The sequence below is a fragment of the Ursus arctos genome, unplaced genomic scaffold, assembly GCF_023065955.2.
Source record: "Ursus arctos isolate Adak ecotype North America unplaced genomic scaffold, UrsArc2.0 scaffold_25, whole genome shotgun sequence".
Lineage (NCBI taxonomy): Eukaryota > Metazoa > Chordata > Mammalia > Carnivora > Ursidae > Ursus > Ursus arctos.
This window is the reverse complement of record NW_026622930.1, coordinates 21,878,415-21,906,216: the sequence shown is the minus strand read 5'-3', so window position 1 is coordinate 21,906,216 and position 27,802 is coordinate 21,878,415. Positions and strand designations below refer to the sequence as shown.

The window sequence follows — 27,802 nt, the reverse complement described above, 5'->3', positions numbered from 1 at the left end:
AATCCAGAAATAGTTTGTTCTATTTCAGGGTGGGGCGGGGGGGTGGTGTTGCTTTATACTTAGGTAGGGTCCTTCATCTAGCCATGGGGTTTAGATTCAGGCTCAAGAAGTGGGCTTGGGAGGCATGCTCCTTTGGCTCTAGATAATGAACAAAATGAACAAAATGCTTTTCTCTGTCAATTTGAGGGTGGGGGGCACCTTTATTTCTGGAATTACTCTCAGTAAACCACAAAATGTATGACAGGGAGCTGGAAAGAACAGCTTGACATGTGAACGTTTTCCTTCTGCAAGTACTCAACCGGAAGAGGAGTCTAGTGGCACCCCAGAGGAGGCCTTCTACAGAGCCTGGAAGTTAGAGACAGCCCACAGGCCTGAGGGTCCTCCCAGACCCTTGCCTGATGCTCCTTGCCAGAGCTAGGGAAAGGAATTCTTTTTTTTTAAACATTTTATTTATTTATTTGAGAGAGGGAGAAGCAGACTCCCAGCTGAGCAGAAAGCCTGACGTGGGGCTCGGTCCCAGGACCCTGAGATCACGAACCGAGCCGTAGGCAGACGCTTAACTGACTGAGCCACCCAGGCGCCCTGGAAAAGGAATTCTTGGTTTACTGTTCGATGGCACAGATCATCTCACAGTGGAGGAGAGCTAGTCTTTGTGTCCCCTTTATATAAAAACTCTTATTTCCCAGCGTTGGGGTAGATAGAGCCACGGGCAGAGTAACTGCTCCATTTTGTCTTAACGGACTAAAACCACCTTAGTCCATCGCTTACCTCCTGTTAACTCATTTGCTCTGTAAAGGGAGACTTGCTCAGTTAACTATTTGGGCAGCTTCGTAAACCTTCCGTGTTGTTTGGCACAAGGCATTGGTGACGGCTGTAAGCCACCTAGTTTTAGTCCTCTCCTCATTTCCTTCACACTGATGGAGGAAATGAGAAGGAGGTTGAATAAGCTCCCTTTTTTTTCTTAGATGACACAAATATTAAATTGACAGATACACTCTTTGGAGGTTCCAGTCCATTTCAGGAAAGTGTTGATATGAGGTCTTTAAGGGTCAACAGTCCTATTAGAGAGAGGGAGACCACCGGGGAATCATGAGGAAAAGAAAAATGAGGGGAATGTCTGGATTCAATAGGAAATTGGAGGTGCTGAGAGCATTTTAAGAAAAACGCTTGCTTTTTGACCAGCAGTGTCTTTTTGTTCAAAGGGACTAGAAACTTCATACTTTCCCTGAAGTATAAGAAAACTGCAGACCTATCTCCACAACTTTTTTCTCTTTATATAATCTTGCCGTCCCGCCAGAGCTAGCGAGTGAGGGTTTTCACATGGGAACTGGTCATACGGGATGTCCATGCAGAACTGGGGGAGGCCCCGTGTTCCACACATGCAGAGCGGGGAAGCTCCCGCTCTGGGTCGATGAAGGTGTGTGGACTGCCCCGTGTGTCCCATCCGTGCTTCCGGGAAGCTCACATAATCCGGAGAACTGAGGATATATTCCTTAGATACCAGGCTACTGGGGACCTAGACATTGTGTCTGGTTTTATTTTTATGTTATCAAACGTGGGGTTTTCCTAGCTTCACTTAACACGTCTGGAGGACAGAGCTGTTTCAGTCAGACACAGCTCTGCTGCTCTTAGAAACATTGAGGATGGATTTCCTTGTTGGTACCTGCTACTCACGAGAGACGAAAAACTGATAATTTGGCTGCTGGCAAAATTCCACTGCAGCGGCTAATAGAGAGTTCTGGAAAGATGCCAACAGCAGCCAGATTGCATGAAGTACTTAAACTACTCTTTAAGATCAGTTCTGCAGTTGGGAACTTGAAATCAACTGCAGAGCCACCTTCCAGTTTCCAGCCTATTCTGCTCTGTGTTTCTCTTGTCTTCTGTCATTTCCCTCAAATGTTATCCCAAAGGGGATTCTCTCTCTGTGTGTCTCTCGCACACAGACATGCTTCTGTGAAAATGCCATAGTACTTTAGAATTTAACACTTTCACATGTGTTATCCCTTGCCTTGTACAAATATTAATGATATGATGATATTACCTATATTAATGATATTCGTGGTTCGAGAGAAACACCAAAGGAATCATAGTATGGACTATCTCCTACGTTGCATTGCAGACCATGGCAGGAGAGGAGAGCTAGGTATCACAGACCTGGGCTATAGCCCTGGCTCTGTTCCTCAGTATCTCCCTGACCTTGAGCCCATACCTTAAATTCCCTGCAATGTGGTTTCTTTACCTTTAAACCAGTGCTTCTAAACTGAGGGTGATTTTGCCCCTAGGAGATATCTGACAATGTCTGGAGATATTGACTGTCACAACTGGGGAGATGCTATTGACATCTAGTGAGTAGAGGCCAGAGACGTTGCTAAACCTTCCGAGTATACAGGACAGCTCCCTTAAGAGAGAATTATCCAACCTAAAATGTCAATGAGGTTGAGATACCTCACGTCAAGATGTAAATAACGTCTACCTCATTCATCACAGGAATATGATGGGACTCGGATATATATGAGAACATAAAGTGGCCTTCCATGTCTGATATTAATACCATTTGGCATAGGGTGTAGAGACACCACATTGAATCTAGAGAAGAAAATAAATTTATTCTCCTGGATTAAAAGTCATAAATGAAACTATCAGATCAAAATATAGTCAATGCCTCCACTAAATCTTGCTCCATAATTGTGGTTTTAAACCAATTCTCTGAACATAGGAGAAACAAGGAAAAAATATTAATCTTAGAAGGAACCTACCATTCAGTGACTAATATAGATAAAGGAAATTGGAATCCATGCAACTAATAGACTTTTCTATTAGCATACAGTTATAACACATCTTTCCTAATAGAAGTGAGCTTAAAATAATAAGTTGTTTGGATCACATTAATTAACACTGAGCTAGCTCTATTAGATTTGCACCTGAGGTTGGGTTCATTTTACCAGTACTGATGAATATCAAACTTAACAATATCTAGCCACATTATATTAGAATAAAATATGTTTTACATTGAAGGCAAATGTTAGACTAGACTCTTAATAATGATCTTTTATATTAGCTCAGATAACTAGAGATAGTAAAAAATGAATTAAATTTCAACGAGCCAAACTACAACATCAGCTATAATAGTAATGAGAATTAATTCTTTTTGTAGCTTTTATTGTGCAGTGACCTCATCTGTATATATATATAACTCTGGAGTTTACAAGTCATTTTCACAGATATTGCTTCTTTCCTTATTTTTGCAATGCAGTCCTCTTAAAATTTTAACTTGAGATTCATGGAAAAGATCTGAATTTCTTCACAGAATTTTATTTACAGGAGCATTTTTGTTGGGAAAGAGCATGAAATCTTTATCAAAATTTCAAGAAGGTTTGTTATCCAAAAAAAAAAAAAAAAAAATTGAGAGATCACCCTTAGGATAAAGGCTCATCTTCTAAATGCTCATTTTCACCAAAGTCCTCCTTAAATCATACTGTATTTATTCAATACCAATATATTAACAGATCATCTCTAGAAGTACTAATTGATCAGTAATTTTAAAATTCTTAATTGACATAGATGCAGATTTTTTTTTTAATTTAAAGATGCAGATCGGAAGCTCCGCCATATAGCTAAATTGAATAATTATGCAAATGCATCACAATATTATTTAATTGGACCTTTTGGAATGAAAATAACCCAGATATCTGTCAAGTCACAACATCTTGTATGTAAACAAGCAGAAGAAAACAGTTCTGGCTGCCCTCCCAAGAAAATATACATGAGAGAGCATGTAATTATAGTACAAACACATTCCCACGTTGCTTGTTATGGAATTCCCACTGTGTAAGAACAACTATATAGATAGACTGGAAATCCAGAGTTGGTAGTTAAATAAATAGAATTGTCCCACACCCACCAATAATAATAACAAACGCTATTAGTTTCTAAGAAACACAACAAAGAAAACACAGAAATCCAACATTTCTCACTACTATTGAGATTTAAAGTACCATTGGAAAAGCAAACTCTATTACAAATGCTGACATTCCACCCAGAGCCCATTCTCCTCATTTTCTTATTTCCATCTCTACCACCTTTCTCTCATCTGATAAGAGATTTCCAAGTACTGCTGTTATAACTGCTAAATGAGTTACCTGCAGTGAGATGCCTCATCTCATTCTCCTGGAGGGCCCAGTTCTCTTAACCTTTCCATTTCTTGAACCAACAATTTAACTGAATATTATTTGCTGCTCAACTTCTCAGCTAAAGACACATTTTCTATGAAATATCACTGTTGAAAATGTTATGTGTATTGCTCAAAATATAGCCACATGTCTATACTCGTGTTTCAGTGAAGACTGTGACATGCAACATAACAAAAGGAGCTAAATATTTTGACAAGAGTGTTCCAAATTAATACTAAATAGTTGAACATTACAAAGTCAAAATCAAGACCAGAAAAGTTTGCATTCATTCCCAACCATACTTCACCATGACTTGTAATAGCCAGATTCAGATACCCTTTATTTTTCTTCGGCACATTTCTCTTTTCATACCCTATCTTCTTATAGAATCATGTTAACTTTCTGCAAACACTGAGAACACCTTGAGAGTCACTTTCAAAAGCAAGAATGTTGTTTTTGCTCCCATGCCCAGTGACAAAATAGGAAGCGAGGTCCTTCTTCAAAACCTGCCATATGCAGTTGCCACCCCATGGAGTTTGAAAGTGAGGCTGCAGAACTGTTTCATTTTGAAATATTTTCCTATAGGGGTGCCTGGGTGGCACAGCGGTTAAGCATCTGCCTTCGACTCAGGGCGTGATCCCGGCGTTATGGGACCGAGCCCCACATCAGGCTCCTCCGCTAGGAGCCTGCTTCTTCCTCTCCCCCTCCCCCTGCTTGTGTTCCCTCTCTCGCTGGCTCTCTCTCTCTCTGTCGAATAAATAAATAAAATCTTTAAAAAAAAAAAAATCTGTTAAAAAAAAAAAAGAAATATTTTCCTATGCACCATAACACTTTTCCTTTTAATGATATATAAGAATAAATATTAATATTACTCTCAGAATAGTGTTTTTTTTTTAACTTTGAAAAAATTCAACATCTGAAGATTTGGCTTTGGATTTTTTTTAAATTTATTTATTTATTTATTTATTTGAGAGAGAACATAAACAAGGAGCAGCAGGCAGAGGGAGAAGCAGGCTCCCCACTGAGCAGAGAGCCCAGCGTGGGACAGGGGAGCTCCATTCCAGGACCCTGGGATCATGACCTGAGCAGAAGGCAGACACTTAACCAGCTGAGCCACCCAAGCATCCCCAGATTTTGATTTCTCCTTGCACATTCTTTAGGCCTCTGGTCCACGATTTATGGCTACTTTTGCTCAGGGGCAGCCCCTTTTTGGCAGACCCTTTGCTTCTGGGGGGTAGAAATATAGTACGTAGGATAAATTGAATATCTATATACCAGATGACATAATTGAGGGATTGAATTGAAGAAATTTGTGGCAACTAATATAATTATTCAAACTGGAATGTGGCCATTGCTCTAGGGTTCATATTTTTCTTTGTAAGCAAAGTGGATGGGGATTCAGTGTAAGCGTAGGTAGTTAGACTTTCAACGCTAAACCATATCCCTGTAGGGGGCAAGTGGGTTTTGTTATTGATGATCATAATAGTTACACAAGAAATTAGACAGTGACGGCAGAGGAACATCACCCTATCAGACTTGGCCGGTGTTAGGAGGATGCAATTCAAATCCTGCCATTCATGGAACAGCCTAGCTTATCTGTAGTTGGTTATTTAAAACTACATAGTAAATTTCAGTCAGAACTCAGTGCTCTGCAATTGATTTCCAGGTTCTCACAATTCTGCATTATTGGAGTAGAATGCTTTCTAGTAAGATTTCTTTCTAGTGTTGTATAGAGAAAAGCAGGACAAATGCAGTTATTCTTCTCAACGGGGCTCAACTGGATGCTATTAACAGTTCCAAGAATTTGAACTGAAATGGTTCTGTGCACTGAAAGAAACACACTGGTAAATGGTGAAGAGGCTAAATGCAAACCATGGCTATTGCATTGCCCACTTTGCCTTCCCAGTTGGCTTTCTTAGAGCAACCAGTCCTATGTTTAAGACCAGAGGGTCAGGCCTGAGTGTTTCTCTTTGAAACTCTTGCCAGTTGACATCAGATCCACTTTTAGGTTGTTAAAACCAAGAGCCCTTCTTCAGCTAGGAAGTGGTTCACTTTTACTGTCAAGCCTGGCTCGTGAGAAAGTTTCACGCACTATTCTGGACAACAGATAAAACCAGCTCAAATGACAGAAAGCTACGTGCTGGGCTTCCTAACTATGCTTTTCAAAACCTATGTAGCTTTCTTTTATTTGGCCACCATTATAATATGAGCTATCCAACAGAGAAAGAGCTGCTTATAGCTTTAGAATACAGGTTATGGGTAATTAGTGCCTCAAATACCTTGGGTTGAGAGCTCGAGAGAACTTCGTATATCTGAACATTGGGATCATACAAAAGAGAGATGTAGAGTTTTCCAAAGGAATAAAAGTCAGTTGTGCCCAGCAGTTTCTTCTAAAAGCTGGACTTGCTAGATTGAAAATTCGTCAGTGTTTATGTAGCAGCTAAAAAAAAAAAAAAAAAAATCCCTGACCCATTATCTGCTATGTTGTCTCTTTTGGTCTATTGTTCTTTTGCTGTCTGATTTCCATAGCGGGCCCTTTCAGTGGCTAGTCTGCACAGGACTTAATCCTTGGATTACTAGACTCCCCTCTGTCTCTGCTCAATGTCCCATGTCTCCAAGATAATACTCTTAGCATCCTACCCTAGGATGTTGTCATCTCACTTCAAGAAACACATTATTTCCCCTTCCCAGGACCCACTGAGGAAGGAGTGTTGTGAAGTGGTTATGTAATTGACTTTTGATTCTCAAGAGAAGAGGCAACATAAGACATGTGCTTCCATTATGTAATGACATCGTGTTAAGTGAGTGGTAACCACAGTCAATTAAAAATCTTTGTGAAATGATCTTATTTACTTTGGAACAGTTTTGAGCTCTATTAGCAATAGCGCTTAACTTCCTTCAGTCATTGTTTCGCTCAAAAGATCATCTTATCCAATCCTTACATTTTACAAGCAATAATTCTCTGGGGCACGGAAAATTTAAGTCACTTACTTGAAGTTACATAATCAGTAAGTAAGATTGTCTCTGCATCCTGCTCCCTAATGTTACATCTCCTCTAAGAAGGTCGAGAGAGCTTACTTTCTCAAAGTTTTGCTTGTTAGTAGGATGTATAACCCGGGGCAGGGGGTTGGAGGGAGACCCAGCAGCATCGGATTTTACTCATCTTCCTGGTTTCTCTGGAAGCATATTGGATAGCTATTCCCATCTCTTTCTCCCTCGTGGCTTTATTCTTTGTCCGCTAATAGTGAACACCATTGCTTTACACAGTTATTCTTTTCACCACTAATAGTTCTTTGATGGCACTTTCTGTGAAAGTATCACAACTGAGTTATTCTCTAGAGACATCTGCATAGTTAAGTCCTTGCTTTTAGATTCTTTCTTTTTAAAGAAATGTCTTAGGGACTGAGGGTTAATCAAAGCTCTTCAAATATGAAGGCTGGTTAGAAGTTAAAATGCACATTCTCCAGCACGTAAGCTCTGCACGCGGTATCTTTGTGTCTTGATTTGTGGCCATCAGCCAGATCTACAGGGTACATCGGGAAATGCCTTTTTATTTTGCAATAATTATTTATTGGGTAATTATCATGTGCTATGGCCACATTCCTTTGACTCCTCTTTCACTGTCTTTACCCATCTGGTCAACACTGCCCACAAACTTAAGTAGCAATGACCAAGGACAATTGTCTACTCTGTGTTCCTGTCATGTCCAAATCTTGGCTGTCCTCAACAAGACTGAAAAGAAGAGGAGCCAGGGCTTATTCAGAGTACTTACAAATGCTCTTCAAAGTAGAAAGGTAACCTGATCCAGATTGTTGCGTATGGCTTTGCAGGCCTTGCATTGCTTGACTCCGGGGGGTATTATTTACAGAGACTGAGAGAGGAACCGCATCCCCTAGAGTTGTACAAAGAAATAGCCCTAATGTTCAAGCAGATAGATGGATGCCTCAAAACAGTAGGTTCTCTTGTTTTTTGTTGAATATTTTCAAGGAGACAAGACACACCCTCATCTGCAAGGAAAATTTTAAAAACAGAACTGGTATGATAAGGACAAAATGACTTCTCTAAGTTTTTATGGTACTGCTCCGTCCCTAAGCCTTAACCCAGTGTATATTTCCATTGCCTCGTGCCTTGCCTATTTGCCTTTGGGGGGTGGGGGAATGGGATAGGCTGGCGATGGGTGGTAAGGAGGACATGTATTGCATGGTGCACTGGGTGTTATATGCAACTAATGAATCATCGAACTTTACATCAAAAACCAGGGATGTACTGTATGGTGACTAACATAATATAATAAAATATTTAAAAAATTTTTTTTCAAATAAATAAATAAATAAATAAAGTAGGAAAGAGTAGTGATGACCCGCCAATGTCAAAAAACTCTGCTTAATCATCCAAGATACCAAGGATTTTCTTAGTTAGTTGTTACAAGGGCTAATATATCTTGTACCGAATAATATGTAATTAAAAAAAATCAGCTTTATTATTTTCAGCGAGAGGGACCCACAAGAGCCCAGCCTTAGGCAACGTGATTTTGCAAAGACAATACTTGGTACTTACTGAGTTTTAAGTTTCAACTTATAATACTATCCATCCATCTGAAAAAACAAATATGACCTTTTAGCGAATAGCATTGGGGGAAACATTACTATAGATTAATACTACGAAACAGGAATAAAATTAATGAGCAAGTGTTCTAACAGAGTCACTGCATGTGAGCCCATTAAACTTCTGCATAAAGACAGAGATTGTAAGTGGGTTTCAGGGTTTCAGCATGCTGACTTTCTTAATTAAATGTGGTACAAGTGCTAAAAGTAAAACCTTTAATGTTTCTCAAATCTTTTAAGATACCTCATATGGTCATCACATGTAGTGTGAAAACTTCAAAGTCAAGGAACATATCCATCTAAAACAGCACAAGCAAAATATGTCATGATCTGTTTACTAATACCATGAAGAAATAGTATGGAGGCCCACACTGAAGAAAGGTGACATCGTCTAGAGGAGATATTAAAAGTGATGAGGTGGTCACTGGCCCTTCTATTTTCAGAGCTGCTTGGCACTCTCTCACTGTGTAACCTCATGGGTAGCCAGGCTGGTGTCTCCCACTCGTCCTGATCCCATGTTGCTCTAATAGATGTGGTAGGCTTCATGGTTCTGCAAGGACACAGTAGGGAGCCAGTTCTTGTGTCTTCCGGCCTGCTTGGGGCTGTGCTGGTAGCATCTGTGCCCATTCAGTGAGTACAGGCAAAGCCATTTTTATTCATACTTTAGAATGACCGTGGAGCCTTCCAGTTTGAGGTTAAAATGTAGAATAAAATAATAGGGTGTGAAAAAAGAACAATGTGATGATCTCCTCCAACAATTGATTTATGGTGCTTTTAAAACAAATTTTCTATTTGAGTCAATGACGGATCAGGATATTGTATGAAAGAAAATGATGTGGGACAGAGATATTCAGAGAGCACTTATAATTTAACAAATCAGGCAAATAGCAAAGGAATCAAATCATTTAGACTACTTTTGGATAGGTATTTATTAGGTAACTGCAATACCCACCGTGTTACTCTTAGAATATCCAGAGCATTTATTGTGTGGTCCTAAAATCCATGTATTAGAAACTGTTAGGTAGCTTTTGATGTGCCAGTAAGGTGGTTTATTACTCTTTTAACATTTCTGGAAGTACATGTATATGTTTGTATGTATTTTTTAAAATGCTTGAATATGTAATGTTTCCTTTGATTGATTCAACATCCAGTGAAATTTATCTCCATTTTACAAACAAGAGTTTATGGCTTACTTGAGGTCATAGAAGAGGGATCACAGCTGGGGTTTAGTTCAAGTTTTTTCACTATAAGTTTAACCTGATTTTACATAAGAACCCCTTGGGGAACAAATGCAGATATCCAGACATGCTGCCATCCTGTACCCACTAACCCCAGTAAAGTGATTTAGTAGGTCTGTCTTAAGTGCCATGAGATTGTGTAAAAACAGAACGAACAAATGAACAAACAAAACCCCAAAATTGACAACAACAAGAAACCCTCATTGCCCCTCTGAGTACTCATTGTGCAATAATTTCAAATAATAATTTGAAATAAATCTGTAGAGATCCTAGGATCTCCTGTAGAAGTTGTTTTTGTGCCTACAGAGTAGCTTGTTTATAATTTCCCATGCTCACTGAAAACTAAATATTAACAAACACTCTGGTTAAGGGTTTCATTGTGGTTTAATGTAAAAACATACAGGATTGGGTCCATTCATGACTATTCAACTCTCTTGGTGTAAAACTTTGGGCTTCTTTCAGCCCAAGTTTACTGATATGTAAGATATAATTATAATGATTGAAATAAAATACCTAAAGCATTCAAAATGATGTCTGGCAGAGAATAAGTTCTCAATAACCCTTTAGAACAACTCCTTCCAGAACTAGGTTTCTGGTTAATTAGTGTTTTAACTATATAATTACAATGTATATGTTCTTTGTCTTTTCTCAAATTTTCAAGGAAGTCACTGTGTCCACCATTTGGTCACATGCATTTGTCCCTAAGCATCTATCTTTACTAATCTACAGTAGTTTCATTTACAAAATATAATCTCATGATATGTGTCACCCATGCAGGCATCTCTTCAGGCTTCTGCTCCTCGAGGCTTGGGTCAGACACAGTCAAAGTCATGTAGTCACAGTACAGCATCTTGATGTCAAGTGCATGAATCTTGGGCAAGCTTTTCATCTTGTTTGCATAGTATTACTTTCCATTGATTACAAAAATGCCTTAGTGGTAATGATTTATGAACACTGTAGTTTCCTTGCAATGAAAATAGATTTTTAGGGAAAAGAGGGTATTTTCAAGATACAGTGAGTTTTAGTGTCACATGTTTTCAAGTTCAGCTGTTTCTCATAAACAATTTAGAGGCTTTAAGGGACCTGTAGAGAGGAAATAACAGGTTGGGATGCCAGCTGCTACCACCCAAAGAAACTCTGGTACAAAGAAAAGAGAATTCTGGTCATAGGGGTTCCTGGCTGGTGCAATTGGTTAGGCGTCCGACTCTTGGTTTCAGCTAAGTTCATGATCTCATGGTCATGGCATCGTCACGCTCCCATGTCGGCTCCATGCTTGCTGTGCAGTCTGCTTGAGATTCTCTCCCCCTCTCCCTCTGTTCCCCTCATTCGCGCTCTCGTTCTCTCTTAAATAAGAATCTTAAAAACAGAATTCTGGTCATAATGACAGAGTAGATGTTTTGTGGACAACAGAAGCAAAATAAACCTTCTTGAATAATTTATGACTCCATAAACACAATCATAAAGTGTCAGGGTATCAGTTCAGGAGAAAGGTCCCAGTGCTGCCAGATTCTGCCATCAGTGGCTGCGGGGCCACAGGAAGCAAAGATAACCAGTATATTTTTTACTACCCTGGTCACCATTCCTCCTACTGATAATTTGTTTGGCTCCTTCCCTGCTATTGCCTAAAGACAAGCGTCAAAGTTTGGCAGCTCTAGGTCTGAATATTGTGTTTATTTTATCTTTAGCTTTCACCACTGCAAAGGAAAGCCTGAGTTTTTAATAAACATTCCAGCAGAAGGCTTTTTCAGCCAGCTGTAGATGAGAAGGTCCAATTTGCACTAGAACTGCTAACTAGAACTCAAGGAAATCCCATCTGGTTTAGAGAAGCGTAAAAGAAAACGAAACAGAATAGAGAATGCAATGCCTCAATAGTTAGTTTACGAGACGTTTACTCAGTGCCTGCGTTCAGGAATGATGTCACTGAGTGAAATCATTCAGCAGTGATTTCCTGCGCTCTTACTATATGTCCAGCGCTGCTCTAAGTAGAGCGGAGAACAAGACAAAGTCCCTGTTCTCATAGAGCTTATCTTCCAATGAGGGAGAGACCCAAATCACCGGAAGCAAAGAGCAGGGAAAGGAGTGTTCCTGGAAGGAACGCTCGAGAAGTATAGCCAGAGTCTGAGACATCCTGGGTCAGAGGAGCGTAAGGGATGTGTAGATGAGAGGGGAGCAGTAGTAGGCAGCTGGCAGATCACAGGGCACTTTCACAGTGGGTCAGGGTACAGAGTTTGGGTTGGGGGAAACCTTTAAAGATTTTAAGCAAGAAACTGACTTGATCTGATTTATATTGTGTACTTTTGAAAGAGCACTTTGGCTCATTATGGAGAATGGATTTTAGGGAGTGAATAGTGAAGGTAAGAAGATTGGTTGGGAGGCTACTACAGAGTTTAAGCAAGGAATCATGGTGGTTTATGCCAGGACCTGGATAATGGCCCTGGAAAAAGTAGGCATGTGAGGAATTTGCTGCCAGAGTAGAGTCAGTGAAACTTCCTGGTACACCAGATATGTGGAGCTGAGTTGAGGTAGGGGCCCAAGTAGATGAATAATTAGGGGTTTGTACATCTGAGTCAGACCAAAGAGATGGGAAATCCTAGGGGAGGTGAGAGTTTAGGCAAATAAAATCCAAAGTTCTGTTTTAGCCTTTTTGAATTTTAGAAGTCTTTTTTTTTTTTAAGATTTTATTTACTCATTTGACAGAGAGACAGACAGCCAGCGAGAGAGGGAACACAAGCAGGGGGAGTGGGAGAGGAAGAAGCAGGCTCCCAGCCAAGCAGGGAGCCCGATGCGGAGCTCGGTCCGGGGGGAGACGCTTAACGACTGAGCCACCCAGGCGCCCCTGAATTTGAGAAGTCTCTTAGATGTCAAAGTGGAAATGTTGAGTGGACAGCTGGAGATGGGGAACTGGAATTCTGAGTTGGAAATTATAGCCATATAGGTGGTAGGCATGTATAGCCAAGGGGATAGATGGGATCAACCAAAAAATTAAGGCGGGGGCCAGCCTGGGCCCAGCCAAGAGACAGAGAGATGAGGGAGGAAGTAAGGAGGAATCTCAGGCTATTCAAGCTATTGGAACAAAATATTTCAAATAGGACTTTCATTTTTCTGACTGGCACACAGGTGACTTTTTATGTTGATAAAATAAGTATTTTATATTACCAACTGTCTTGGATTTTAATAGTATTACAAGGGCACAATCATTTGCAAATAATGAGATATATGCATATATTACCCCTAAAAGTCTACCTGGAGGCAAGGCGAAGAGCAGGAGAGCAGTTCCTAAGTTCCTGGCTTTGAGCCCTCTTTATACTGCTCTCATTGTTTCACTTCATGAATTTATTCCCTCCTGATTAAAGAAACCAGTGCCAGCAAGGAGAGCTTTTTTGAATCCCACCCACTTCACAATGCAGAGATCCAAGTGTTGCAAGCTGTTCTATTTTTGTAGTTAAATTCAGCACATATGCACTGAAGACCTATGGTGTGTCCTGTTCTATGCTAGACAGATTAAAAAACACAAAATAAGCATACAGATTCAGCTTGTGAATCAGGGAACTTTTAATATCCTAAGTGAAGAAAGGCTTACTTGCACTAATACATGGTTAACATTAAAACAAAATGAAAAGAATAGTAATTCCTGGACATTTCTTAATGGAGTTTTCCTTTTGTGTATCTTACTGTATTAACACTTTTGGGAGGAAGGAGCTAAAATACTACCTGAGTTGGGGGTGAACTGGAAATCATAGTCATATAAATGGTAGGCATGTATAGCCAAGTTCCTGATGTCCTCATCTTACCCCACAGTTCTTATGTCTGTTGAGATATGTGTTTCCAAGGGATTGAAGGGGTTGGAGTGAAGAGCAAGCGACTTGACTCAAGTCACATGGTTTGCTGGAGCACAAGAGCTCACCTCTAGGTCTTTCCTCTAGCCACTAAGTAAATAGGTTCTTATGGAAATGTATCTAAATAAGAGCTTTTCAGAGTGTAGCTCTAACCCACAGGAAGAGTGAAATAAAGTAATTGTGAAATTATGTGCAGAAATAATAAAAATTCACCACTAGAAGATGAACTGAGTAAGCTTTAGAAACTTAGTATTATTGGAGGGGTAGGGACAGGGCTTGAGTGATAATAGCTTTTCGGGTTAGGGTTTTAGATTGAGGTTATCTGATGCTGAAGCAGATGCTCCAAGGATCACACTTGGGGTAGCACTTACCTTAGCTGTCTGGGACTCAGCCTCCAAGTTAAGGATTTTACAGCTGATGCTGTAAAGATCCCAAGATAAGGATTTAACAGCTGATGCCATGGTGTCAGCTTTGAAAACAATAATAACAAATATTTGGAAAGCCCTTCACAATTTATAAGCACTTTCACATTCGAAATCTCATTAGTCATATAAACCTATCCTGCAAGGCGGGGTAATTGACCAGACATCCTAATTTCCGTATTACACATGAAGACACTAACTCAGGGAGGTTCACTGACTTGTTCAGTTTCTTAACAAGCTAGTACAGTGGGCACTACATCCAGGACTGAACCTTAGGTCTCCTGACCCTAACATCTCTATCCCATATACTCTATCCCATATTCCAGGCACAAGGCAAGCCATAGTGGTGATGCATGATTTTAATGCCTTTATGGAAACTATAGCCTAATGTGGGGGTACAAAATTGAGCAATTAAATATATTAACTAATTTACTCATTTATTAGTTCAGTCCAGAAATGTTTGATTGGTTATTAGTATTCTATTTGGTAGGCAAATAAAGATAAAAAAAGACTCCATGTTTGTACTAAAGTTCTTATAGTCAAGTTGAGACTAAGAAGAAAACAAATTGAGTGCAATAGAGTGTTTGGAGTCAGCAGAAATCTGTGCAGGGCACAGTAGGTTCACAAACAAGAATGGAGATGGTGGGACTGAATTAAGGCACAAGTTAAGGATTATGTGAATACAGGGAAAGAAGTCATTAAGGTCCTTCCACAATAAATGTTCTATCTTACCAGCTTTAAAATGTAATGGTACCCCTTTAATGTTGTATCCATTCTTATCTACTTAAGTATAAAAAATTACACTAAACCAGGCAAGCAGATCATCAATACAGAGATACAGTTCTGAATATTGGGCTTGATGGTGTCCTGGACTCTCTTGTCCATCTCGGAAGCTTAATTTATCTGTCTCTCTCCCTATATCCTTAATTTTTCTGTCTCTCCCTATCTACTATAATGATATGTGGAAACTGAGTTTGGGAGCAGATTGTACATCAACTTTTTACCTGGGGCATTTTTGTTCACCATTAAAAAGAAAATATTGAACTTTTTATTTAGAAACAAATACCATGTATGAAGCAGGTTTCTTCACCCCTTTTCCAAGCACCACTTATGTCTGAGGAAGAGCTTGTGAGAAGTCAGAGTATACGCAGAGCTCATTTGGTAACACAGATGACAGCCATTCCCACATTCCTGTATTCCATATCCATTCTTAGAGTCGCCATTTTTATTCTTGGCCAAACCATGATTCAGAACTGAGCCATTGGTTCTCCCAGAAGAATCCCTCCCTTCTTCCCACGGACACATAGAATAGCAATCAGCGAGATGTTTTTGTATCTGTCATAGGAGGGACAGATGAGATTTACCTCATAGATCTAATGCAAAAACCTTGACAATCCTCAGTAGGTATTTGTTCTCCGGACTTCTTAGCCCACCCTACTTGGAATGGTTCAAGTCTTTCCCTGGAATTACAGTCAGACTCTCACGAAGTTTTCCGCTTCCTTCCTCTCTCCACTATTTTCCCTCAGAAACTTAAGATATTTGCTGTTATACAAAGTAGCTCATTCAGGCCTTCCTCTCGGACCTCCCCTGTACACACTGAAGACGATGTCCCTTAGCCAGCAGTATCCGTTCTCCCAAAGGGGCGGGTCTGCAGCTTGAGTTACTTCAGAATGTCTTTGGAGTGTGTCAAGCACAACTCCAAGCAGTTTAGAAACTGACTTGTCTTTGAAACAAGTGTATACTCCTCAAGATGAATTCTGACCAGTGTAATTCCATCTTACTGCATTTGATATTTTTAAAAGGTTGACTTTACATTTAGACAGGGTTATTTGGACATGGTGGGATAAAAAGAAATGGTTGCATCAAAATACGCTGTTTTGGGTCAAATTATTGTATTATTTGTTCTCAATGGCAAGCGTAATTCTAAATCATTCTGAACACCAACCAAGTAGAGGCATAGATACAGAACCGTGTAGTTACTGATAATAAAACCTAACACAGATAGCTGACGAAAGATTAAAATAAAACTGGGACATGACTGTGAACAACTAGCAATATTACTTTGTATCTTACATTAGATAAGCTTGTGTAGGTAACTGATGGCTGACATAGTATAAAAATGTCTATGCATTATATTTAGTCTGTGTTGACTTCATTGAAACAATGGCTTCCATGGGTTTAAAAAATACATATTTTATTTGCAAAGTGACAACCATAAATTTTGCTACGTTCGATTGTTTAAACCAGTGATTTCCAGAGTGTAAGTGATGTGTCATACTTGTAGGAGTTTTAAAACAGGCTCTTTTGAAATAGGTAAATTACTCAGTAAAAAACTAGAAAACCCAAACTGATGGGTCTCCTCAAAACACCTCTTAACACCTCTTATTATCCAGGAGTATGTATATACTGGAAGTATCTTATTCTTTAATTCTCATACTTAGGTCAGTTATGTTTCCTACTTTTAAAAAAATAGCCTATGAAACAAAAAACAGCCCATTTGAGTATTATCAAAACTCACTTTGTTCTGTAGAAGTCATTTGATGCCTTGTGAGGCCATATGAGCATTCATAGGGTCTTCTCATATCGTACAATTCAATGTTAAATGTATATTCAAAAAAATCGGTGGCAACAAGGGTTTTTCTTTTCCTATATGAAGGGGACTTTTTTCCCTCCTTCTAAAACTTCCCGGCTGCCCTTTGTGAAGTTCCTACAATAATGATTAACATTATTAAACCAGAGACTAAAAATCTTGGTACGGACTGACCCATGGGGACACATCACTATAATTATTTTAAAATAAAATAATAAAAGGGGCGTCCCAGAGGGGGCCAAACGTCTGACTGATCCTCACAATTTATTCCTTTTTGTCAAAGTCACCCAGAAAACTTCTTAGGAGTGACTAGGATTGTGTCAGAACCAGGTGCTGCTCTCAAGTGTCTTACCTTTGTGGTTTGCCTACCTGGGTTTCCGAGTCCTTGGTTGGAAATTAATGTTCCCACAGGGATATAATATTGAGTATAACTCTAAAGATCTCTTCCAGTAGAGGCTGAGGCCATTTCTAAACACACACACACACACACACACACACACACACACACACTCTCTCTCTCTCTCTCTCTCTCTCTCTCACACACACACACTCTCCTCCTCTCCCTCCCTCTTTCCCATTTTTCTCAATATGGATTGGATGGAACATTTGTTTCCCACATGATGTCTAGAAGACTGGTAGAGTTTCCCCCAATGTACTTGGAATAAACCATGCTCATCTCCTGACTATCCTGTTACTTTACAGATACTGACACTGTGCCATTCTGTCCTTTGGAGTGGAGAGGGGGTTTGTCCCTGTTACTAATATGCATCTCTATCGATTGATCGATATGCTATTCCATTTATCAGGCTCATTTTATGAACACCTTATTGTCATTTACAGTACCCTGTCAATTTGGCAAAACCCCAGAAAACTCATATGGAACAATGCAATCATAACCTCTCCGTGACTTACAAAATATGCCTTCGAAGTCTGTGAATGAATGGGATGCATTTTCTAGAGCAGAACCCGTGAACCCATGTGTATTTTTACCTCAGTTCCTGCCACTACAGGCTCTACTTCAGCCCCCAACATGCACATACATGTGCACATCCTTTCCTTGTTGTAACTGGCAGGAAGCCTTGGGATGCCCTTTGCCCCTACTGGAAAGGCATGAAACTAAGTCTAGTACCTTCCTCCCACCCCCAAGTCAGTTCTGTCTTGCTGACCTCTCCCCAACCCTAGCTTGCTGTTCTGTTTTTCTATTTTCCCTAAATGCAACTTACTTTAAGCATGTATTGATTACCATTCCTACAGTTAAAGGATAATAGAAAATTACCCATTTGTCAGTCTTAGCCACTTTCTTCTCTCAAATGTCTCCTTATGACGTACATCCAGACTGCACGCCCTTTTTATTTTTTTTAAAGAAGCAAAACCAAAAAAAAAAAAATTTTTTTAAGAAAATGTAAAATTTCTTTTTAAAGAAAATACAAAATTTGCTTTGTAATTTTGGCTATCACCAAAAGGGGAATCAACAAACCAGAAAACATAAAGCAAAAAAAGAAAAGTGTCCCCGACCGTTCTGTCTGTGCCTCCTCAGCGTGTGCATCTGGTTGTTCATCTCTGAAAGTGTGTGAAATACTTTTTTCTTTAAAAAAATTTTTTTTGTCCTTTTCTCCCTTTTTGTTTGGGAATTCAGTGCTTTTTGTATTATATCTATCTATCTATATATATATATCAATATGTTTCTTTTAATTGCTAGATCTTTAACTTTAGATTTGGTTTTATCCAAAATTATGAGAAAAAAGTTATGAATTGTTTTCTGCAATTTTTCCCCACTCCCTCTTTAAATGTGGAACAACTTCAGCTGCAGAATCTCACATCCCCATCTCTGGAATTAGCACCTTCTCTCTGGGAACCCCATGCACCACGGGTGGCAGGGGGAAGATGGATGACATCATTCAGACAGAACCATTTCTCTCTAGGGAAGTGATTAGTAACCCAGCAAGTGGGCTCCCTATACAGGCTTGCCTTTCCATCAGCCCTGCAAGTCTCTGCCCCCCTCCCCGAACTCTAGATGGGGCTGTGTGGCTGCCGGTGAAGTTGTTCAACTTGAATGCATAAATCTAGTCTCCTTGTTTTTGCTTTTAATATTTTGATCATTAGTATTATTATTTTATGTATTTTGGCTACTTTTAGTAGGAAAAAAGTTTAACTGTGTTTATAATTTGGAACTCTTTAATGAAACTGTAATGATTTTTGGAGTTAATTGCATGTTGAAGAAGTTGCAGCTTAGGGTGTGTGAGATTGTGTTAGAGTTCTGTTCTTTATTTCTGTAGATGGGCATGTGTAGGCTCATTTGTTTTTGTATATTGCCCATCCCTTCCTTACAGCCAGAAGCTCTAATGCAGCTAGATCACTCCGGGCTGCCCTTACATGGACATGGCGACTCACTTACACATTCACCCCCATCCTCTTCATCTCTTGTGTAGTACACTCATAAATATGACCCTCCCCTCTCTGCATCTTTCCTTCCCATACCCCCCTTTCTTTAGCATTGTTCAAATTTATGTGCTGTCATCCATCCCCTTAAAGAAATCTAAAACTTGTCAAGACGACAAAAATATTTAAAAATTAAATATATATCTGAGAACCTCTATCAGTGCAGAAGTTCATTCAAAACCCTCCAGATTCATAGATTTTTTTTTAAAGGTAAATTATAAAAGTAAACAGGTTTTTTTTTTTTTAGATTTTTTAAATCCTCGCAATCGGAATTATTTCAAATTCAAAATCGATGCCCTCCCAAGCCCCTCGAAGTAAAACTCTGTTAAAGTGCAGATTTTTTTTTCTTTTCCTGTTATGTGGTGTGGATGTATGTGTTGTTGCCTCCCTGTATCATCCTCTGTTGTAAATTATTATATTTGAAAAATTAGACATTTTGCTCAAAAGTTTTTTAAGAAATGACAACAAAAAAGCAAGTTACAAGAATGTGGCAATTCTATTTGTCCAAGAGCATTCTTACACAACTTTCTTTTGTAAATTTTTCTTTCATGCCAAAAAACATGCGGGCAATTTGTTGATGTAAGTTGACTATAAATTAATACGGTATGCTTTTTTTCACTTAAGTTATTTTATGGAAATGATTTATTTCTTTGTTTTCCAAAAACAGCCTCTATTTTTTTATTTGCTTTGGCTTTTTTTTTTTTTCCCTGTCATTATACTGTGAATGCCTTGTCGATGTTATTTGCTCTCCTTTCCTCTAGCTTACTTTGGCCCTGACGTTGGTTTTATTTTCTACTATATGATTTGAAGACAGTATTAAGTATTTTATTTCATTTGTGTCTCTTTGCTTGATTTTCACTGTTCTGTTCTGTGCTGAATTGCTTCTAATGATCAATGTGCACTCTGCTGTTGGTAGAAGGGGGTGGGTGAGTTGTTCTTACCACCCAAAGGACGCCTAGCCTCTTTGCCTGAACCAACTTTAAGGTCTTGAAAGTAATGGTAGGCTTTACAGTAGGATATTAAATTAGTTACAGCCTATGGGAGGCCTGGACCCCCAGAAGAAAATGAGTTAACTCTAAGTATTATCAGTGGTAATACATCTTCATTTAACCCCTTAGAAAGCATTTAGGGGAATCAGTCCTTTATTGTATTTTCCTTCAGCAAAGGGAAATTAAGATACTCTCAAGTGACTATGGTAGAGTTTGGTTGTCCAGGATTATACCACCAGGATCACTACAGACTACAGAATCAATTTTACTGAGAACGAAGGCATCGAGAATCCCAGGTGTATAGAGTATCGTGCTGTAATGATGCCTTCCAATGTACAGAACTAACTACTGGTGAAAGCACACACATATTCACAGAAGGTACTCAATTCTCTACCCCCTCACCTCTCTCTCCCTGCCTCCCTCCCTGACTCTCTCTCCCTCTCCCTCCTTCCTCTCCCTCCCTCCCTCCATCTCTGCCTCTCTCCCTTGCCCTCCCTCTCCCCCCTCCCTCCCTTTCTCTCCATCTCTCTCTGCTCCCCCCTTTTCCCTTTTTATTAATAGTTGCTATTTCTCTCCTGGATTTAATCAGGTAAACTTTAAAAGGATTCTTCCAAGAAGAAACATGATGATTTTCACATCTAAAGTTTTATTTAGGAACTCTTCCAGGTAGGTAGGTGCTGCCATTTTGTGCGACCTTAGGGGTAAGAATATCCCCTTGACCTTAAAGGTATTTGGATTAATGTTGCCTTATGCATTTTGGGAACATAAGATCAGAAAGAAGTGCTATACAGTTTTTAAATAAAGAGGTTACTTGTTTCACTTTAATTTCAGGTACTGTGTTATCAGAAACTATTCAAGAAATATCAGACCGTGTGGGGGTTAACAGATATGTTTCCAACCCTGTAGCTTTATTTAATGAATGGGCTTTTTCTCAGTTCAGACAATTTTATACTGTTTCATGTGCTGGATGATATTTTGGGTTTAAAACCAAGAACTTCCTAAATGGGGTGTTAATTTTGTCTAATAGAATTTATTTTTGTTGAGGAAGCTATCCATAGGTCAACTTAATAAAAGGTTAATCGTTTTTTTTTTAATACAAGCTCGTTGAATTCAAATCTGCGTGTAAAATAGCCTCAATTAAAAAAATTAAAAAATAAAATAGCCTCAATAAATAAAATAGCCTCAATAATCTAGATCCTATATTATTATACTTGTACCTTTGCATGAGGCTATTAAAACAAAACAAAAAAATGGTCAGAAGAATGTCATCAATGGTTTCAGTGTTTACAGGCCCCAAAATGTTAGTAGAATGCCAGTAACTAGCATTTTGGGTAACAGTGGGTTCTGTGCTAAATACTTAATATGCATTATAATTAATATTAACATGCATTATTATTATTCATACTGGCGGTGTTATTACTTCCACTTTTCAGAGAGTTTAAGAACTTTCACCAAACTCATGTCTAGTAAGCCACAGAACTGTGATGCTAACCTGAGTATGACTCCAGGGACAAAGCTCTTAGTCAACAGGCAAATGAAAAACTCCACTTGACAGTCCTTATTTGACAATGTTGAAGGATATCCAGGGGCCTCGTCTCATCTTACCTGGGCATGTACTGGAAAATAGAATCTGTAGCCTTTCAGAATCAAATCCTTTCAGACAAACTAGGGGGATAATGTCCTACTTAGAGATTCTCATCTTATTAAAATGTAAGGGAAGCCCCTTTGAGACCCTTGAGTTTTTCTGGAGTCTTCTTCCCAGGTCCTTGCCATGTTTGTCCATGGCTATTTTCTCTAAAGGTGGACAGGAATTGCAAGCTTTGGGATATTTATGTGCCACACGTACACACTGCTTTGGCACCAAATAACTAAATGAGTATCATTCAGCAACCAATTTGGGGGGGGGGTGATGATTTTTCCATATTACATGAATTTCTCAAAGAACCTAAATAGACATAAAAGAAATTCAAGGAACTGGAACATGGTGTCCCCTCTCAGTCTGGCTCTTTGGTGTCATTGTTTGGTATTTTTGTGACTTCTTAGACTCAAATATCTCCAGAGAGGCAAAGGTTGGAGCCACATTGAAATTTCGTGCTGCTCTTGTTTTTTTCAGATGACCTACTGCATTCACCATCACCTGCAACATTCTCACAGTTCAGAAGAGTTCTATTAAATTTTTAATACACTGTCTTTTTCGATGGCAGAGAGCCCCTTTTGCTGGATATCAGTCCTAGACACATGAATTATATATCTATAAATACACTCATAAAGCAAAAAAGCAGGGCAGCCTTCAGGGCTAAAATAGACCTTTTATATCCCTAGTGATCTCTCTAGTTTAAAGAAAAGCACAACCCTGTCAAAAAGGGGTATATATTCCTGATTTTAAATGCTAACGTTAAGGAATAAAGATAGTTCTTATTCCAAGCCAAAGAAAAATTCTGGGGATAGAGTAGGAAATTAGGGTGTTGATGGCCTGCAGGGTTTCTGCCTGTAACCCCCTATGATTTTAGGCTTGTTGCTTCTGTGAATACTTTTACAAGCACAGGCATCTGGTAGACCCCTGACTCCATAGTCTTTGGGCATTGAAAAAAGGTATCAACAGCTGCTCCAGCATTTCTGAGGATAATCACTTTGGATTAAAACAAATAAACATAAAATCTTAAATAACTTTTTACAATTATTTCTCTTAAGGATTTAATCATGGGAGAAATGTATCCCTCATCTCAAAGGATGTGTGCCCTTGGACTCCCCAGGATACTATAATCGTCCTAACTCTTAAAGATGGAATTTGACATTAAAATTGATTATAGACACCAACTCACACATCTGTCCCAGGCAGCTTGCACATTTATAGTTCTCTAGAATTTTCCATCTCATTTTTACTGTAATTCCCATTCGTAACAATTCCCACAGCCCAGTTGACTTCCTTTTAGACTGAAGACATTCTTCAAAGTCTTAAGATGCCAGGAAAAGGGGGTGGATTATGAAAGCTTTTCTCCTTTTTCGTTGATGAACCTACCACCAGAATTGGGGCTCACTTTTCCCTGATGGGGCATCATTTATCTTTTTTTTTTAAATCACTGCTGCCAGGATTAATAACAAAAATGGCAAAGAAAACTGAAGATTAGTAATTTGGACAGATTCTTTTATTTAAACTCCGAAATAGCATACCCATCATTTTAGTTTTGAAATAAGTTCTTATGATGTCACTTAGGGGCTCACCAACCTTTTAGAAGCTCTTTATAAATTGGCAAGCTTTAGGACACTCCACTTCATTATGAAAATGATGGTTTCTACTCATTTTTTTTTTAATCCAAGAGAGATTAAGAGATGCTGAATTGGGAAGTGAACAGCAAAGGAAAGGGGGGGGGGGCAATTCAACTGCAGAGTGAACAGTCTGTGGATTTTTGTAGACTTTTTACAACAAAGGCACTGCAGAAGCTTTAGCTAGGATTGAAAAAAAGGGGGGGCAAATTTAAGACTCCAGTTGGGTGTCACAGATGGTACACTAAAATTGCAAATGAATGCCGCTCTGTAATCATGAAGGCAGTGATCTTCATCTCACTTAAAGGGACACCAGCACCCTATTTAACGATTTGCCTTTATATTGAAGTGTTCTGTACCAGGCTTTTGCCTTTTAGCAGATTGGTTATTCCTTGTCCTTTATCCCAGTTTCCTCTCTGCTTAATATACATGGAGCAGATTTTTATCATTGTCCTAAGGAACAGAGGACTCTCAGTATTTGTGCCAGAAAGCAACGCACAAGCTAAACCTTTATTCTAGGTGACACGGGTTAAAAAAAAAAAAAAAAATCCTGCCTTGTTCTCTGAAGGAAAGTAAAATCATCCCTAGTAATCTCTAGGGAACCTTCAAACACGGCATGGGCCTTCTCTTCTCTCGTCGCCCTTTTTGTCCTTAAACACGGCCTTTTTCCACAGGTCACCTTAAATATGAACACTTGGCCACCCCCTCCGTCCCCAGAAGAATAAGGAGAAAAGTAAATTCAGGGTTAGTTTTAGGACTGGCTTACCTTTAGGGAACTGTGCTCCAAATCCCAGTTATAAAAACTAGCAAAAGTTGTAAATTGTGCATTAAATATGTTGCAAGATATATGAATTATATATATTCACAATGTCAAAAAATTAAAAAAAAAAAAAGTCACACTGGTCCAGTAAAACAAGTCTGAAGCTTTGACAAATCTGCAAAGATCGTTTCACTCAATAGTTTGAAACTCTTGAGCACTAGAAGAGAAGCTTGGGGTTATTGCATAGCCCAAAATATCATCTTGAAATGCTCAGGAAGGTTCACATCTTTCCCTACATGTGGTAACATTATCAGGTAGGACAGACATGACGGACCGTATGTTACCTTCCCAATGATACACCTGATAAACATTATTGCCACCCTCCCCAACTCCGTTTCTGTCTGCTTAACACAATGTTACTGGCTAATTCTGGAGTAAAGCTTCTGACCTGGGCACAAAGGGTTCTCCCAGGTCCTTCGAAGGTATGCAACAGCCTTCCTCTCGCGAGGCCCTTCTCTTAGCACAGCTGCGATCTGGGCAGTTCAGCTGCACCAGTTCCAAAGGAGGCACAGGAAATGTTTTTAAAGTTGTAAGGTATGGGAAGCAGAGCAGAAGAGTTCTCATTTGTGAGTCAGTCTTCGTAGGAAGAATCTGGAAAGACTGTGTAAGCTCAAAGGCTTGTCCACCTAGAACTCTGCCACCAATAAGGGGCACCTCAGCAAGAGTCACATCTGACAGATGTTCAAACACCATCAGGGCAGTTACTGTGGGGGCAGAACAGACAAGAACGTCACACCTGGCTCAGTGCTTAACGACCCAGCTCAGAAACAGTATCATATTAGCAACTCAACTGTCTGACTAACTGGGACCGGGAAACATCATGCCGTCCCTGCTAGAGGATTTTTTTAAAACAGCTGGAATACATTTTTGGAGTAAATTCAATGAGGAGATATGAACAGTGACTTCTGGAGATTCTCTGTTTGAAAAATAACTATTGTAAAGAGACACAGAAGAGACCTTGATTATCTTGCTTACGCATGTGAGTAATAACCGTGGCCCTACAATTAGGTGAGTAACATCCACCAGGGAATGTCTGTGGTACCCATGATTTGCAAGGCACTACGATTTACTGAACTACTCTGAACTTTTCCTGACCTCGTCCACATGTTTATAAGTGCAATAACTAGGGTCTGTGGGCAAACCAATTTATTTTTCCCACTCTAGGTAAGAATCACTGATTTTAATCTTCTTATGATTTTATTTATCTACTTGAGAGAGAGACAGAACACGGAGCGGCAGAGGGGGAGGCTAGCTGAGCAGGGAGCCTGACAGGGGGCTTGATCTCAGGACCCTGAGATCATAACCGGAGCCAAAGCCAGATGCTTAACTGATGGAGCCACCCAGGTGCTCCAAGAATTGTTGATTTTAAAAACTCACTTTGCTATCTCTACATTTCTGACTCTGAGTTTTCCTCAAAGCATGGATATCTAGTCTGGGGATTTTTTAAATTTAGTATCCAGCTCAGCATATATTGCCCATAGCATAAAAGCAATGCATAAACATAGTATGAGATCAGTGCAAGGCAAGTTGTCATTTAATAGGTGAATTTCTGGAAAAGCATAGTCAAAAAGGGTTTGTTAGATGAACATTTTTAACCTCTCCTAGTTCCCCTCACTTAGCATACAGTAAATGAAGACTGAACTTGATAAATGTTAAAGACAGTAGCTTAAGCTACTAAAGACAATCTTTTATGTTCACTGATCTTGAGCTCTGTGACACGGAGAATATGTCATGCTCATCCTCATGGGAGCAAGTAAGTAGAAACCCAAGACGGCGATAAAGAAATGCTAGGGCTCATGGATTCATCACATGCATGAGTGCATATGAGCATGTGCATACACCCACACATACACATACACACACACACACACACACACACAAATTCTTGTAGCCAGTTTTTCCAACAGTAACATGCAATGTCATTATCTCGTAAGCAGATCCTGGAAACAGCCTACTTGAATCGTATCTAAATAATTACTTGAGAGTATCTTTACAACCTAGGGATTTCAGATTTTGGTGGCAAGAGGCATATAATGGGCTCTGAATCAGTTTAGAATGGTTAGGCTACAGCAAGAAAGGATCCATGTGTGGACCCAGGTCATTTTATTGTAATTTCTGATGCCTAACCTATGAAATACAGTCACTGGAAATGACTATGGATTGTGTCTATCTACAAATATACTAATTGTGTTTTTCTTTTTCTTTTCAATCCCAGGAGGTGAATTAGTTGTCCCTCTTCTTGTAGAAGACCCTTTAGCTACCCCTCCTATTGCTACTCGTGCACCTTCCATTACACTCCCCCCTACCTTTCGCCCCCTCCTCACCATTATTGAGACCACCAAAGATTCCCTGTCCATGACCTCTGAGGCGGGGTTACCTTGCTTGTCGGACCAAGGCAGCGATGGTTGTGATGATGATGGCTTGGTGATATCTGGGTATGGCTCAGGGGAAACCTTTGACTCTAACCTGCCCCCTACTGATGATGAAGATTTTTACACCACCTTCTCCTTGGTAACAGATAAGAGTCTTTCCACTTCAATCTTCGAAGGTGGCTACAAAGCACATGCGCCCAAGTGGGAATCCAAGGACTTTAGACCTAACAAAGTCTCCGAAACTAGTAGGACTACTACCACATCTTTGTCCCCTGAGCTGATCCGCTTCACAGCTTCCTCCTCGTCTGGGATGGTGCCCAAATTGCCAGCTGGCAAAATGAATAACCGTGATCTCAAACCCCAGCCTGATATAGTCTTGCTTCCGTTGCCCACTGCCTATGAGCTAGACAGCACCAAACTGAAGAGCCCACTAATTACTTCCCCCATGTTCCGTAATGTGCCCACAGCAAACCCCACGGAGCCGGGAGTCAGACGGGTTCCGGGGGCCTCAGAGGTGATCCGGGAGTCGAGCAGTACAACAGGGATGGTCGTCGGCATTGTGGCTGCTGCCGCCCTCTGCATCTTGATCCTCTTGTACGCCATGTACAAGTACAGGAACAGGGACGAGGGGTCCTATCAAGTGGACGAGACGCGGAACTACATCAGCAACTCAGCCCAGAGCAACGGCACGCTCATCAAGGAGAAGCAGCAGAGCTCGAAGAGCGGCCACAAGAAACAAAAAAACAAGGACAAGGAGTATTATGTGTAAAAACGACACCGCTAATAATCACGTGAATTTATGACACAGAATTATTTATATATAAATCTATAAATACTTGGAAATGAGATTTCACAGATGTCAGAACTGTTACTACTATGAGATGGGGTGTACCACGACTATGGTGGGGAAAACCGTTTTTAAAAGGACACACACACACATGAACCTACCTATCAAGCTCAGCCGTGGCTGCTTTGATTCAGTCATCGCTCGGAGACAGAACTTTCTCTCTGCCCTGCTGTATCATAAAGCACATACTTTGCGCTCTTGGAGCAAGCAGC

General features: G+C 39.8%; 1 protein-coding gene across 16 annotated transcripts in view; it reads left to right on the top strand.

The window, feature by feature from the left end:
* Positions 1-27,583, top strand: part of NRXN3 (neurexin 3) — a 1,447,961-nt gene extending 1,420,378 nt beyond the window's left edge. For 12 of the 16 annotated variants that reach the window (XM_057318701.1, XM_057318699.1, XM_057318700.1 and 9 more), the window contains one exon: positions 27,211-27,583. In XM_057318701.1, coding sequence (XP_057174684.1) covers positions 27,211-27,512 — 302 coding nt within the window. In that variant the 3' untranslated portion in view covers positions 27,513-27,583. Of the gene's footprint in view, positions 1-26,586 lie in introns of all 16 variants that reach the window. The other 4 variants (XM_044391318.3, XM_044391317.3, XM_057318694.1 and 1 more) reach the window with 3 other exon arrangements.
* The last annotated feature ends 219 nt before the right edge of the window (positions 27,584-27,802 follow it).